Consider the following 15713-nt stretch of genomic DNA (forward strand, 5'->3'; position numbering starts at 1 on the left):
GTCCATTTGGACCTCCCTCGAGGAACCCTGAAGGTCCCTGGACCCCACTTTGAGAACCACTGATGTAGCCTATTATGTACTGTTGACCCAGCATCTTGTGTTGTAAGAACCTTTATGGTGGGCAAAATGCATCTGTTGTTCCCAGTTCTCCAGTTACACTGTCCAGAGAGTATCCCACTCAGGACCGATCAACAACTTACGTCACACAGTATTTTTGTAATATATATTTATTTACTATTATTTACAGTATGTACAAACAAATTTCAGTAGCTGCTATGATTTAATGGATTTAAAAATAATACAGGTAATGCAGTGCTGTACCACGTAAAAAAACCGGTATGTTCATCTTGTTTGACTGTAAGTCGTTAAATAGTACTTAAGGTGTACACTTTGAATACAGTTTTTTCATACAGTTAGCATGAAATTAACGAGTGAGTGTATGAATGAGTAGCTACACCAACAGTATAAGAGTAATTACAGTCAGATAATTCAGTCATTTAAAGGCAGATGTGTTACAGAGCGAAAACAATAAATGTATTCCCTTTAGTTGCTGTTCGGGTAGGTACTGTACATTTGCACATACCCAGAATGTATCCTCTGTATTTAACCCATCCTAACTATTAGGAGCAGTGGGCAACTATTGAACAGCACCCAGAGAGCAGATGGGTTTCATTGTCTTGCTCAAGGACACTTCGACACCAAGCCAGGAAGATCCGGGAATCGAACCGGGAACTTTACGGTTCCCAAACGGCCACTCTATCTCCTGAGCAACTGCCACAGAAGAATAAATTGTGTCATCTGTTGCTCCTACATAGGATTTCTTCATTTATCATTCATGACAAAACTAGTGAACTTCCACTTGTTGTGGAACGGTGAGGCACTCCTCTTCCTCCCCAAGGGGCAGGTCATCAACTGCCTGTGCTGCATCTTCAGCTGGGATGATGGGGGCTGCTGCACCACCACAGGTCCCATTTCCTATGTGGAAAGTGATGTTGACATTCACATGGGAACCGTTGGCCAGGGGACTGATAGGCTGAGAGGTGGGTTGTGGGAGGACAGTGGGCTGGAAACTGATGGACTCTGTGTTGGTGAGTAAGGGCATGGGCTCTGACAGTGAAGACTGTGGGCTCTGCAGTGGTAGGGTGGATTGAAGTGAGCCTATGGACGGGTCCTCCTGACTGCTGCAGACCTCTATCCTTGTAAAGACACCAGGAATGTCAGAAAAGAAAAACAGATACTGTAGGTAAATAAACCTATATACCTCCCTGTATATACACGCACTAAGATAATGCGCATGCATGCACACAGACACACACACAAACATATGCACAAGCACCACACTACACAAATGTGTGAAGTGAACATAATGCACTTGCACAAGTATGAGCGCACGTGCACGTATACACATACAAAACATAAATGTAAACTAGGAAAAGTGCTCCTCGGAGCAAAGGTCTCCGCCAGGTCAGGTAGGTTATTGTGAGCCAGCAATGTTTGGAATTCAGTCATTATAGAATATGGAGGTGAGTGGAATCTGTAGTCGAAGTTGAGGGATTAATGATGTTGAAGTTATTGCACAATATCTTGATTTGTGGGATGTGCATGCAAAGTTTCACGGCAATCGGACGCTGCGTTCATGATTTGAGGCATTTTGTTCAAAACGGACCACTCGTGCAAACTTTGAAAGCCAATCTTAGCCAATCAGGATGGAATATGAAAAATCTTGATCACATGACTAAGAGATACTGCCTCCCGGTTGCAATTTAAAATGTAGGCATTTAGCAGACGCTCTTATCCAGAGCGACTTCCAAGTGCTAAATCAGTCTAGGTTTTATGCATTGTCCCTGACAAATAAACTAATAAATGTAATAAATAATTAAAAAAGACTGACCGGATTTATTGTAGGGTTCCTCTGTTCTCAAAAGACTCTGTTGTTCTGGGGATTTGTTGGAGAAAGAAACAAGCTCAACGTTCTTTGAATTACGCGGATTCACCTGTATCAGAGAAGGAGAGACAGACAAGAATAGTAAGTTGAGTAGTTGTACGAGCTCGTCTTATTGGATCTTGTTTATTCAAAACACGTATTTGTTTTAGCTCTTGCTCATTTGATTTTCCTATTTTGTCTCATCTGTTTATGAAAGTAGGTAGCTGATATATTGCACTTTTACTTTAGCGCTAGGTATACTCTTAGTTGCTTGTTTTAGAAGAGAATGCACTTAATACTTCTGGTGATTAGTAGTTTTGTTCCCTACCTATGTTGGGTTAGGTTATGCACTTATTGTAAGTCGCTTTGGATAAAAGCGTCTGTTAAATGACTGTAATGTTATGTAATGTCATCTATGTCATATGACGTATATAAATATTAATTATTTCAGATCATAGAGTAAACACAAGCAAAGAAACTCACGTCATTGTCCCTCTCACAATTTCCATTTGCATCTATTTTTGGAGGAATTTGTTCCAGGCTACCTTCACCATTTATCGGAATGGTTCTACGGCGGATCAACAGCACCAGGACAATAATGAACACCATAAGAAGTCCAGTGACACCAGCAATTACTGCAACTACAAAAGTAGGTAGACAAAACACATATGTAAATCCACAATGTTTGTATATCCACACAAAAAAAATATAATCTGAAACACTGTTTTGGTCACAAAGCTACTTATAATAAACCTTGACCAATTGGCATACCTAATTGTGGCCCAGAGTTGGGCCATGGTGGTGGTATTGTTGTTTTTGTTGTGTCTTGTTTGATAACTGGATCAGTTGTACTGATAGGTCTAGAGTGAAAGCTTGATGGATTTGCAGTCGTTTGTAGATTTATGGTTGGGTGCACAGAACTGCCACGTGGCTCTGTCTGTATCCTTGGATGCAGGGTTGTATAAGCAACAGGCTCACACACTGTGTCCGAGGTAGCACCGCCATGTTTCACGATAGCCCTTCCTTGACAACTGGAGAGGGAGGGAAACATTTCAGACGGTCAGAAGATAATGCACCGCAAATAACTATAGCCTAGCTATGCGGTTGTGCTTCACTCACTCTGTATGAGGCCGACAAAGCTCAGTGTAAGAGATCTTATCAGAAAATGTCCCATCAGGACATTTTTTACACCTCACATTGTAGTCTTTTCCGCCTGAAAAACATATAGAAAAAATCCCTTTAAATGTATATCACACTATATACTTTGCCGTGTGATGAATACTGAAAATAGCTCACAATGCATTGTGATGCAATGTGTTGTAAGCTTGTAGATCTGCTTTTTTTGCTATTTTAGAACATTTGAAAAATGTTGCCTATAATGACATGCCAAAAATAGGGATGCCGGGTTGAAATTGGTTAATTGTATATGGAAGACAAACATGATTTCACATATCTGTAATTAATAATGAAGTTACTGTTAGTTACATTCTGAAAAGATATCAATGGCCTCCTTGAAAATGGTGAGCATTGTACCTTCTTTAGAGACCCCTTCCCCAGCCTTGCAGGATTTGTATATTCTACATTCTGTACAGTATGGGTCCTCAAAGTCCATGTAGCAGTACCACCCAGTCTGACACACACATTTGGACCTGGTGGTACTGTTGCATTTCTGGGCATACAGCAGACCCTTTTCTGTTCAAAAAGAAACAAAGACGGCATTTCACATACAAGGGATACCAGAGTAATGAACAGCTACTGTATATAATAATGCATCCACCAACCTGTTTTACACTGAGGGCATCTCAAGCAGTTTGGAGAATAGTTAAAGTTCGCCAAGTATTGGCCGCTGCCACACTCTTGACACTCGCTGTCATTTGTGTCACTGCATTTCTTTATCAGCTTCATCCCTGTTAGAAATACAAACACATGGAAGTACAGTTCAATACACACAAAAACATGCAGAATTTGGTGGCATACTTTTCAAATATACTTTTCATTATGCTTTTCTGTGTTCTTGCTGGAGTAAAGCCTTCTTCTACCAGTCAGAGTCAGTGTTAGTCAGTTATGGCTATCAGTTAGGGTAAAATAAATAAAAGACAAAATTTGATAGTTGATACACATGGTTTTTGCAGCATGATGAACAAGGCCTATTCCGGGAGGATTTTGTGGAATGCTATTTGCTTTCAACAGAGCACTAAAATCCTGAATTGAAAAAAAATAATTGAATCTGTAACAGGTGTGTGATAAAGTGATGCTGTTAAAGTGGTTGTAATCCAATTAATTCCAAAATTGTGTAATGGACACTTAACATTTGGTTCCATCTGTACACTTGTTACATTAATGATGATTTTGGGGCACTCGGAGTCGGCTGGTGCAGGTGTAAAGTTCCTTTGCACCACCATGGAGACTTGGTTTGAATGCTCTGCTGTGCATCAATTGGCCACATTCAAGGGATGGGAACCGAGCAGAGAGGGCGAACTGTCGCTGTACTATCAACTCCTACAGGTTGGTCAGGGCACCTGTTCAGTGGGGAGCTTAACTGAGAAGAATATCATGTTCCTCCACATGCGTTACGTCCTCCCGGTGAAACTCCTCTACGAACTACAAACACCTCACACTGCGAGGGGTTGTGAGCTTGTAGATGGGCTATTTTCACAATGTTTTCCTATTTCTTATGTAATATTTGACAATTTGGCCAATTTGGTGTTAAAAAGGTCTTAAAAGTAATTCAATTGTAACTTTAGAAATGTGCAGATACCCTGTATAGTGTATACACACTTTATACTCTATGTTGGTTTACTGTTGAGAGTGAGAAAACAATGTTGCATATAAAGCTAATCATCTGGGGACCCCCAAAATAATTTGCGGACCCCCAGTTTGGGAACCGCTGACCTACACCCTCCCTATTGAGCAAACCAGTAGGGGTCAGCAGCAGAAAGGGTCTACAAAGGGGAATTGGGAATTGACAGAATGACTAAATTAGGAGAAAAACAAAAACAATTGCAAAACAAAACACTTTACTGTTATACATCTAATCTGAACGCCTTGACATTTTCCTGCATAATAAACATACACAATATTCTCTAAACTAAAGCCCTCTAAAATTGATATGATTGTATATTACTCCTGAAAGTCTGTAGGAATCAGTATGAGGCTATTCATGAGTGAAGCCAATCCATCTCTTACCAGGGGGACACTTGCTGCAGCACAAGTTTGATACATCCTCTGATAGATATTCTCTGTTTGGGTTCTTACATTCTCCACTTGAATCTGCATGATACGGTAGCGAATACTCCTGCTGTTTAACAGAAAAAGTACAAAAGAAAGAGGTTGCTGTAATGAGCAGCTCAATTAGAACAATTAGAGTGCAAGAAAGTCCCAAACTCAGATATGTGAGAAAAGCCTGACAAGTCTGTGTGTTTGTGTGTGTGTGTGTGTGTGTGTGTGTGTGTGTGTGTGTGTGTGTGTGTGTGTGTGTGTGTGTGTGTGTGTGTGTGTGTGTGTGTGTCCATAGTATATCATTCGTTTGTTTTCTTTGATTGATCTCTCTTCCCCCTTGCCCCCTCCCTTCTTCTTCTTCACTTTCTCTTTTTTTCTATGGAAATAACAAAACGCACAAAAACAAATTTCACCCACTTTTTTACTTCTGTAAACCTGTGATGTGACAATAAACCTGATTCTGATTCTGTGTGTGTGTGTGTGTGTGTATATGTGTGTGTGTGTGTGTGTGTGTGTCGCTGTCTTTCTCGTAAATAACTCAAGTCGACTTCAAATCTGTCACGTTGTGTGTATCACGTCCCGACAGATCAGTGTGTTGTGCGGAATGGGAATTCGGGCGGACCGGCGTTTGTCTAGAAACAAAAATCCCCAAATCTCTGTATCTCTCTGTCTGTCCTTTGTATGCCCATATATGGAGATCCCTGATGTCATCAACATGATGTCATGGTACTGACGCCATAGACTGGCCTCTGTACTAAGATTACTGCACAAAGTTCCCTGACAACGGGTTATCGCATATGCATAAGGGACATGCATTCCCAATGGGCATCATTCCTAACGGGCATCGGCCTATAGTTCGTAAAAGCAGGGTACTGTACTGACCTACTGCTGTTGGCTGGTTTTGGTGCCAGCCAGGTAATATCATTATCTGCAGGAGCTGCAAATGTTTGGTTTCCCACACAGAAGACAGAGGTTCAAATTCAGGGGGTCGTTACACACACAGATTTACCCAAAATAAATCAGTATTTCTAAGCGTTAGATGATAGTGTTTTGATGTGCGTATACAATCAGGCGCAAAACTACTTCCTTAGTTGAAAGCTTTGTCCTCCCATCAAAGAGTTGCTGATAATAGCAGTGTATTTCTTGTACAACAGGAAATAGAAGAGTCTACACAAGGGGCGGCTTCATTTTTATATACTGTACGTGTGGTTTAACCACTGACAGTAAAGAGTAGAGTCGATAGAGACATTCTTCCTATCATGAGAAGTTCTGAGAACATGCTGTTATTTCCTTTTTCACTTTGGCTGCATTCCTAAACAACCACACCATTTCTCCAGAAGTGATAAGAGATCATTGTAGACGGGAAGCAGCAGAACTCAAGGACATAAGGTCCTGTGTATGATGAGTTGTTGATTGGAATTGAATCAGGTGCCAATTTCCTTTAATGAATAGTCATGCAGGTGAACTATTACACTGCTGTTAATTTCCTTATTCTATGAATTCATGTGTAGTAGTATTGTTTTGACTGAAAGTGGACTTAATCTGATTAAATGTGATACAACAAATTCCTGACATTCCACTGGCTATATGCCAGTTATATGCTTGGTGGCTACAGTGGGAGCTGTTCTATTCCCATGTATTTATAACGATACATACAGAGTAAGAAAATGGATATATGGTACATTTGGCTATAGAGTAGACTCAATAAAAATGTGTTATCAGATTGAATATTAATCAATCTGATAACCTACTCCCATCATAGTCAATGCACTTGAATAGATTCACAGCTAAATTGATTTGTGTAGAAAGGTAATGATGTCGGCTATATTGGATTATGGAGAGATGTAGCATATTTTGATTTGACTAAATGAGACAAGTGAAGATGTTTTGGAATTATGACACCAACAACGTTGCTCCAGAATAATTTTAAATATGTTTGCGATGGCAGTATCCTAATAGCCTTGGATCAAGACTATCATAGATGTATTTTTATTTCTACAATACGAAAGTAAAAGTCAGACTCGATCAAATCTATGATAGTCTTGATCCAAGGCTAATCCTAAACCTACTGGAGCTGTGGTCCCCCCCCCCCCCCCCCCAAATTAAACCGTCATAAAGTAAGTGTATAGGTTACTACATTTATTTAAAGTTAAACTGCCTTTAAAGACATCCAGCGAATAGGAATGCAATAATTTACAACTTTCAAGGAAGTAGTCTAATCTCATCTACCGGATTAGCCTAGTACCTAACATTCCAACCCCAATTTAGACCTGCATAATAACGAGTGTGTGAAATAGTAAGCTTACTGCCCTACTTTCAAATTATTACGCTCCCGACTGATACCTGGCGTCCTTGATGAAGGACAGCTAGCCTACGGCATAATGTCTTACCTGCTTGGTAGTTCTGGCATTCAGCAGCAGGATCGCAAACAGTAAACACGCAGCGTCCTTCATTGCCTTCTTAATCGAAACTATAGACTACAACCTATGAGTACAACTAACGTGTAGTACTTCATTTTAGAAAGCTGACACAAACCGTCAGCGACAACAAGTTGTTTTTACGCTCGGAGTGATTAAAACTTCCCCGAAATCAGACCGGCTTTTACAGCCAAGACAGGAAACACAGTGAACTGCCTCTAAACTAGTCAGAGGAAGTTGAATAGCATCTCGTTTGGCTGCACACAGGCATGTCAAAAAGTAAAGTCTCTGACATCAAAAGCAATTCATATATTCATTCATTTTTTATATATATATATATATATATATATATATATAAATAAATGGACTCTCCTTTACATATCCTACATTTCATGACTCTTAATTTATTATGCATATCAGCCACTTTTTATGCACATTATTCTACTTTGCTATGCTCTAATTCTCTGATCTGTCTTTTAACTGCATTGATTGGCCTGCACAATTAAGAATTTCACCCATGTTACTTGTAATATGATGTGACAATAAAGTGTGATTCTGATTTGTGTGACATATAAACTCAATATGTAATTTCATTTCAGAATCAGAATCAGGGTTTATTGTCACAAAAGTCAGTTACAAGTAAAAGGCAGTGTCAGTTACAAGCAAAAAACAAGTGAAATTCATTTGTGCTTCTCAGCGACGGCAGCCTTCAACTCCATGGCGCCATAATTTGATGGATGTTTTAAATCCATGAATATGATACATCAAAATGTGCACAGTATAAACAGGTGTTTTGAAAGTAGCTATAGGGTGACAGTTCTTACTAGGCTACTCTGCCCTGAATCGACCCGTTTTCCTTCCTTTGTGGTAAAGCATTGTATCTAGCTCATCATTATTACTGTCATAATCTGTGGGCATGAGACAGTGAGAAAAGTCATACAAGCTCCGGAAGTTATATGCTTATAATGTAGTCAACTGATCCTGAGTCAGCAGTGCTCTTCACTCCTGTGTGAAGCACTGTGATTTCACAACAACCATTCTGAATTTTTTGTGCTTGTGTATGACTCATATAATTACTGTCACATTCACAGTATTCAGTACTCGTTCTAAAGAAAACAGAGTTTGCAAACAATATTATTTCCGGTCTCATCTTCTGGCTTTCAATCAAATGCCATTTGTCTGGTAAAAGAAAGTATTTAACTATACTGAACTGATCACCACTAAATCCCCAATGATGGTTTTAGGCCTTCGTTTTTAAAAACCTGACAGTCTAGAGGATAATTGACACACAATGGTTAAAAGTAGTTAAAAAGTATCAATGGTGCTCACAGGATCAAAACATGAGAAAAAAATGGCACTCAGGAATAAAGCAAAGGAAAGACCTTTATTAATATAAGGCAAATGTTTCGACCTCGGAAGGTCTTCTTTTTCTCATGAAACTGATATTTGAAAATGATATTTTAAGAGACTTAGAGAGAAACGCAAGGTTGCATTACCCATCTCACAGAACGCCCCTCTTTGTCTCGAACACCTTTTTGGAGGGAAAGTCACACAAGAGCACCTAAAACATTTCAGTAGCCCCCACAAACTATTCATCCACATACAATCTAGTTCTCAGAGGGTGATCAACAGACACCTTGTGATTAAACAATTCAATGTTAAATTCCCCCTCAGTAGGTGAGACACAGACAGTGTATAATATCAAAACTTTGTGCTACATGAAGGCTTTGAGAATGCAATGCTGATGTTTTTGTACTGAACTTTAAAATAGTGACAAAGAACTCTGACACAATTACATCGCATCCGTTTCAACACACCATGTGACGACTGCAAGCTTGGCTTCTCACAATCAATTAACCTGCATGAAAGTGGAAAAACTGTCTGTTTCTTGGTTTGGTCCTGTGTGTGAGAGATTAAAGCCTGATTTATGCTTTGTTGTATGATGGAATAATTAAGCATTAGATGGTCAGGTACAGTTGATGTTACAGTAAGTAGTAGGTGTGGTGTGGTTTTGTTTCCTGCCATGTGCAACTGAGGCATCCACCCATTCTTTAGAATTGCTAGTCTCATGGTTAGTAGCCTACAGGGGATAATATAATGTAAAAGGGAAGTTAAAACACTGAAAGATTTGTCAACTTGGGAGCCAAAAGAAACAATTAGAAAGGGAAACGTGAACTATTACTCAAAAAGCACTTCCTTAAAGCTGTTCCAGTCCTACACAAAACCACACAAGAAGTGAAAGAATTGAACAGTTCATGCTTTTGCTCACTCAGATAAAGGGTTTAGTTTCAAATATACTGTACATACTGTACACTATGTATATTAACCACTGCCTGTATATTAAGAGGGCTATAGACCCTTTAGAGTCTAACGTTTAGACGGCCGACATGTTGATGTGTCATAGACAGTAAATGCAGATGATGGTACATTAATTGTGGGTGCATTTCATTTAGCTGTTACGACTCCTATGGTACAATTAACTTCATGTTGGAACACAGAAACAACAGATGAAATACATCTACAATTAATGTTATTACCATTTACCCATATATGACACCTAAAAATGTCCATTCCACTGTGAGAAGAAAAACCTTTTGAGAGTTATAAATTAGTGCAGGTTGTGGTTCAGATAACAATTTACAATGTAAATTATGATATATGAAATATGTTCCAATCAACTTGAGGCTAAATGGTCAAAAGCACTGACTATTACCAAAACAGTATATCTTCAGTCAGATTAAGTCTGAACAAAATCAACTACTCAATGATCTAAGTTGAAGGAAGCTTGGGCAAAATAATGTATTGGCTTCAAATTACAAACTCTAATTAGTATTGGTTTATATATAAACAAATAAAAATTATATATATATATATATATATATATATATATATATATATATATATATATATATATATATATATATATATATATATATATATATATATATATATATATATATATATAAATAATAATTAAAATACACAGTATATCAAATATTTATAAAGTCAAGAAACATTGATGGATAATTTAAAACCAGAACATGAAAACAGACAATTGTTATGGTAGCATTATCAAATGGTAGGATGCTGGAAACGGTACCGGGCCAATCGAGAAACATCTAAGATTTTGTCAGCGCGCTGGCTGCCGGACACAGGTAGATCCTGTAAAATGATAAAGAACTACATGTGAATATGTCTTACTGCTTTTACAGTTAATTAAAATTTCATTTGCCAAGTTCACAGTAAAACTTCTGCAGTATTTTACCAAGTGGTCCTTGTTCTGTGACTTTTCCAAGGGACGGCCAGCAGAGGTCTCTATGTTTAGATTGCTCCGTAGGTCAAGGGTGCTAGGCTGTGACAGGGTGCTCTGGCCTGTATTTGACCAACCTGACAGACAGTGCTGGAGAATTGCAAGCAAAGTGATGAGATGAGTAATGACGTAGGGTTAATAATAATCTTTACAAAGGTAATAGAAAAAGCTCACATTTGGAAAATGGCACAATGATAAAATAATAATGATATAGTTGAGACTTTTCCACTGGCGCACTCACCGATGGTAACCCCAAACTATCAGAGGGGTCAAAACTACATCGTCGATGGGGTTTGTATTTGTAAGTTGGCAAGAGGGTGGAACAAGGAATGCTGACCCTGAGGTACAAATAAAGAGAATAAAGCATTTCACAAGGGCAAAATAAGATTTAGTAGTGTATGACTAAAGCCTGAAACGTACTCTATGCAAGCACGCAAATGTCAATGCCTGGCCAAGCCATCACAAACGTGCAATCCATCCCTGGTTAACATATTTGCAAGTGTGCTATTATGCACCAGTTACGTTTGAAACTACAACCTGCTATATTATGAAAGCTAGAGCAAAAGAGAGCACAACTCCAAGATGACAGCTTCATTCTGTTGTTGCCTTCTACCTAAAAAACCCTCATTGCAAATGCACGTCATGCTTGTGTCACATTACAACTTTCAGGTGACATATTACAGAACCCAACAACGCATGAAATCGATTTTTGCAGAGCTTGAACTATCCGCATTTGTGCGTGGAGTATGTTTCAGACTTCACAAAGACACATACTGCTATATATTTGACAGAGCAATTTCAATTTGACAGGTATTTAGGCACCATATTCGTGCCTGTGAGTGCACATGCTTTAACAGCATTGATACCTAATAAATGCTGGTTCTGCAGCAGTGTGAGGCTGAAGGGATTTTGGCTTTTTGCACACGGGACAACGCTCCTCGGGATCCAGTGGAATTGGGAACAGTCTGCTATTAATCCTGTAACAGAATGTACCTAGAAAAGAGCAAAGCAGAGAGACAAAATAATTATTATGAAGGGAATTAGCAAAACTGCTTGACAGAAAGAAATGAGTTAAAATACTATTCTCACACTGATGAGTGTCCTTGTGGGCCTCTTGTCCAGCCTCATCAATTAGCAGCGGTGGGACTGAAAAGTCATCCTCAGGAAACCTATTAAAAAGGACCAATGTATACAGTAGCAATTTAACAACACACTCATGAGTGCAGTTGTAATCAGCTTGACATAATTTATTGTCGCTGTCGGCAGAAACCTTGTATCTCTTGTAAATTAATGCCGTAATTCATCGTACAAGATTGTCGCGCAAAAGTAGCCAAAATAGCAGATATACAAGCTCAAAACACATTGTATCACGACCAGATCATCTATTTTTACTCATACCGTTTTTCCTTTTAAGTGAAAGTGGTTAAGTGTGTCGTGGGTACTGTAAATATTTAAAAAGTATTAAGAAGAGCTTGTGACTAAATAATAACTATATTGGATCAATTGGAACACAGGTTCTTTTTTTTCAATTTCCTGAAAAGTAACAGTTTTGGACATACAAGGTTTCCACCTCAGTGACGATATCCAAGTGTAATGGTGTGTGTGATCCAATTACCCTTCTTGTTGGCTGTGGACACATTCGTCTTGATTGACTGATCGAAAAGTAAGGAGGTCATTGAAGAACTCATCAGAATGCTCTACTAAGGAGCTCTCCACATCCAGGATTCCTTCAAGAAAAGAAACAAACACACCAGAGTCAGAGCTGTTCTTGTATTAAGAGAGCGCTTGTGATATAATGAAGATGAATATTGTGTGTACCTGCAATCCAGTCATATCCGAGTAAGGGCTGCACATATTGCCTGTGTGAGGCAGACATCTGTTCACATCCAGGAGACTGAAATGTGACTCTGTTTGCAGTCTCCCTCTACAAACACAGAATCATTTGTGTAATGTTGAGTAAGTTATCAATGCTCAGTTCATTTGAAATTATTGAGATGGGTCACATTTTCAGTGGTAAAGTATTATTTCCAGTTCAAAGCACCATCTGGTGGTCAAAATGGGAGGGAGAATAGAAACACAAAAATGTGTATGAACCACAATAACCACAATAAATCGTTTTTAATTCACCATTTTGGACACATTTGTTCATTTCAATGGAGCAATAAACAATGCCGTTATAATTTATGATGCACAAGTAATAAACAAATATGTAACAGATGTGTCATGTCTCACCCTTTCCTTGTCTCTGTCATGGAGAAGGAGATGGGGTCTGGGAGTGTGTTGCCTTGTGTCGTCTGGTCTTCTATGGACACTGGGACGCTTGTTACCGTCTTGTAAAAGGTCTGAAGACAAGTGATCAAGTATATCATGTCTGTGTTTAAGAGCCCTGGACGGTATGTGTATGTTAATAATTAACTTGACAACCAAGTAGATAACTTGACTTCAGTGAATCAATTAATATTTACATTGGTGGTTATTTGTTGATTTTGTTCGCAAGGGGTCCTTGAGGGGGTTCCCCAGTAAAATTAGATCAGTTTAACCACTTAACCTAGATCTGGTCCATAGCGTTAGAAGGAGTTCTCCTTCTAACGCTATGGGCCAGAGCTACACTTAACCCTACATCAGATTTTGAAAATATCCGATCTAGACACGCTCACAATGTGTCTGCTATGCGTTGAGAGCTTGTAGATCTCGTAGAAGCTTGTAGAAGTTACACTTTTTAAAAACATTTTAACAACACAAATGTATGGGTTTTTTCTGCCTGGCACAACATGTTTTCAGATGAGGGTCTGCAGCCAAATACATATATTTTTGGGGGGTCCTTACACCTTGACATGAACATGTTTGAGAACCACTGATTGAACACCTGTATGCTCACCTGCACCTCTGGAGACTCCATCTGCTCCACTTGTTTCATTGTGCACAAAGGACACAGAAGGTTTAGAGAGGGCAGCTCTTACAGAACCCCTGTCACCGTCAAACAGGGTCACCATTTCTTCAGGTTGTTGGTTGTCCATAGTCTCCTCTGCTCCAGAGCCACGTAGAGAGACATGGATCTGATTCTGTTCTGTTCTATCTGGGATCAGATCCAGTGTTGCCAGATTTTGTGAGAGAAATAAACAACCAGGTCTATCTATGAAAACAAGCCAAAAAGAAGCAACTAGGCCACACAAGCACTTTAAAGCTTTATGCATCAGATATTTGAAAATAGCAGATCTACAAGCTCGCAATGCCACGCGTTGTGAGCTTGTAGATCTGCTATTTTCAAAAACGAAATGTAAAAAATACATAAAATAAAATGTGGATATTTGGAATATTTTTTGGAATATTTTAACACCACAAATGCTCCCTGGCTGACACAAAACATTTTCATGAAAATATTTGAGAACCACTGGTTCAAATAATACAAAAAATGGAAGCAAGCCTAAACAAGCAAGTACACGTTAGAAACAAGCCCCAAAAAACGCAACCCGCAACTAACCAATTTTTACAAGTAACTTTACAGAAAAAGAAGCTCAACGTCGCTTACAATAAGCAGACCTGCCAACACTGATCAGTGGTTCTACTACCTGGGAGGACCTGCTGCTGGTTGCAGGTTAGATTCTGCAGTCTTTCACCTCGCTGCCTCAGCTGCACCAATAGTTCTTTGTTGCGCTCTCGCAAAACAGCCAAACGATCGGATGAAGACATGGTACTATTTATTTATTTCGCGTTCTTTTGGAAACACATGAATATACATCTGATCTGAAATCTGCTGAATGAATTCAGTTGGGATTTAAAAGTTGTTTTACTTCCTAACAACACGTTGACAACATCCGTTTGATTGGATAGAAACGGTTTACCCACAATTCCATGCAACAGTGTTGCCAGGTTTTGCAAGAGAAACAAGCAACAAGGTCTATGAAAACAAGCCCAAAGAAGCGAGCAATTCGCCCTTTAAACATAATACATATGATATATATGGCTATTTTCAATATATATATATATATATATTTTAACCACACAAAGTTTGTATGGTGGGTCCCTGGCCACTGACATAAAATATTTTCAGATGGGGGTCCGGCGGTCCGCAGACAATTACATATTAATGTGGGGGGTCCTTTACTTGAAAATGTTTGAGAAACACTGGTTTAAACAACATTAGGGAACACGCCCAAGTAAGCAGCTTCACTTTAGAAACAAGCCCCAAAAAATCGCAACCCGCAATATTTACAAGCAACTTTACAGAAAAACAAGCCCAAAGTCGCTTATAAAAAGCCGACATGGCAACGCTACATGCGACAGGATTGTACAGAGCCGGTGCAGGGAGAGATATTGAACAACAGAGGACGCCGTCGTTCTCTGATAAAGTGAAATGAAATATCAGTAAAAAAAGCGAAATGAAATATCAGTAAAACGCGCTTGAAGATAAGAGAAACATTGTGAAAGCACCACTTTACAAGGACAATATTTAAAAAATATATATAATAATAGTTCATTCTTACACCTATGTTATCAGTGGTTTAGTAGTTTTTTTTATGCTTTTAACATAAAAGAAAGAAAGTTGTGAATCCTTGTCTGAGACAAGGGTGTTTTCTGGCAGAGAGCAAGTTTAGATGGAGAAAAAAAAGGAAACTTTAAATGAGTGTGTAAATAAGTAATAATTTGAGATGTTTTGGTAAAGGACAATTCCTTTAACAGGTCCGTTCATGAAAGTCCTTGCGGTCTTGTTTGAGGGCCTGTGAGCAATTAGGGGTTAATAGTCTTGCTCAGGGACATATTTCATTTCATCGACACATTTGCTGGCCTGGCCTGGAATCGTACCTGGGGCAACCAGGGCCTCTGGCTCCCCCCAATTATCAAG

At 39.0% G+C, this 15713-nt stretch overlaps 2 protein-coding genes across 3 annotated transcripts; both read right to left on the reverse strand.

The window, feature by feature from the left end:
• Nucleotides 1–220: 220 nt before the first annotated feature.
• Nucleotides 221–7777, reverse strand: tnfrsf1b (tumor necrosis factor receptor superfamily, member 1B). 2 transcript variants are annotated; one of them, XM_084061544.1, is made up of 9 exons: nucleotides 7534–7777; nucleotides 5111–5222; nucleotides 3706–3831; nucleotides 3458–3616; nucleotides 3044–3137; nucleotides 2696–2955; nucleotides 2408–2565; nucleotides 1892–1994; nucleotides 221–1191 (listed from the first exon to the last, which is right to left on the reverse strand). In XM_084061544.1, the coding sequence occupies exons 1-9, from the start codon at nucleotides 7594–7596 to the stop codon at nucleotides 845–847; spliced, it is 1422 nt and encodes a 473-aa protein (XP_083917670.1). In that variant the 5' UTR covers nucleotides 7597–7777; the 3' UTR covers nucleotides 221–844. The 2 variants fall into 2 exon arrangements, with proteins under 2 accessions (XP_083917670.1, XP_083917671.1); XM_084061545.1 differs by having other exon boundaries at nucleotides 1066–1196.
• A 2778-nt stretch (nucleotides 7778–10555) lies between these two features.
• miip (migration and invasion inhibitory protein) lies at nucleotides 10556–14672 on the reverse strand. Its single transcript, XM_084062458.1, has 10 exons — nucleotides 14440–14672; nucleotides 13749–13946; nucleotides 13103–13212; nucleotides 12689–12794; nucleotides 12486–12597; nucleotides 11960–12039; nucleotides 11737–11863; nucleotides 11112–11208; nucleotides 10826–10960; nucleotides 10556–10722 (listed from the first exon to the last, which is right to left on the reverse strand). Exons 1-10 carry the CDS (start codon nucleotides 14558–14560, stop codon nucleotides 10633–10635), a joined length of 1176 nt encoding a protein of 391 aa, XP_083918584.1. The 5' UTR covers nucleotides 14561–14672; the 3' UTR covers nucleotides 10556–10632.
• Nucleotides 14673–15713: the final 1041 nt, after the last annotated feature.

This window comes from Gymnoscopelus microlampas, assembly GCF_963454915.1.
Source record: "Gymnoscopelus microlampas genome assembly, chromosome: 7".
NCBI lineage: Eukaryota > Metazoa > Chordata > Actinopteri > Myctophiformes > Myctophidae > Gymnoscopelus > Gymnoscopelus microlampas.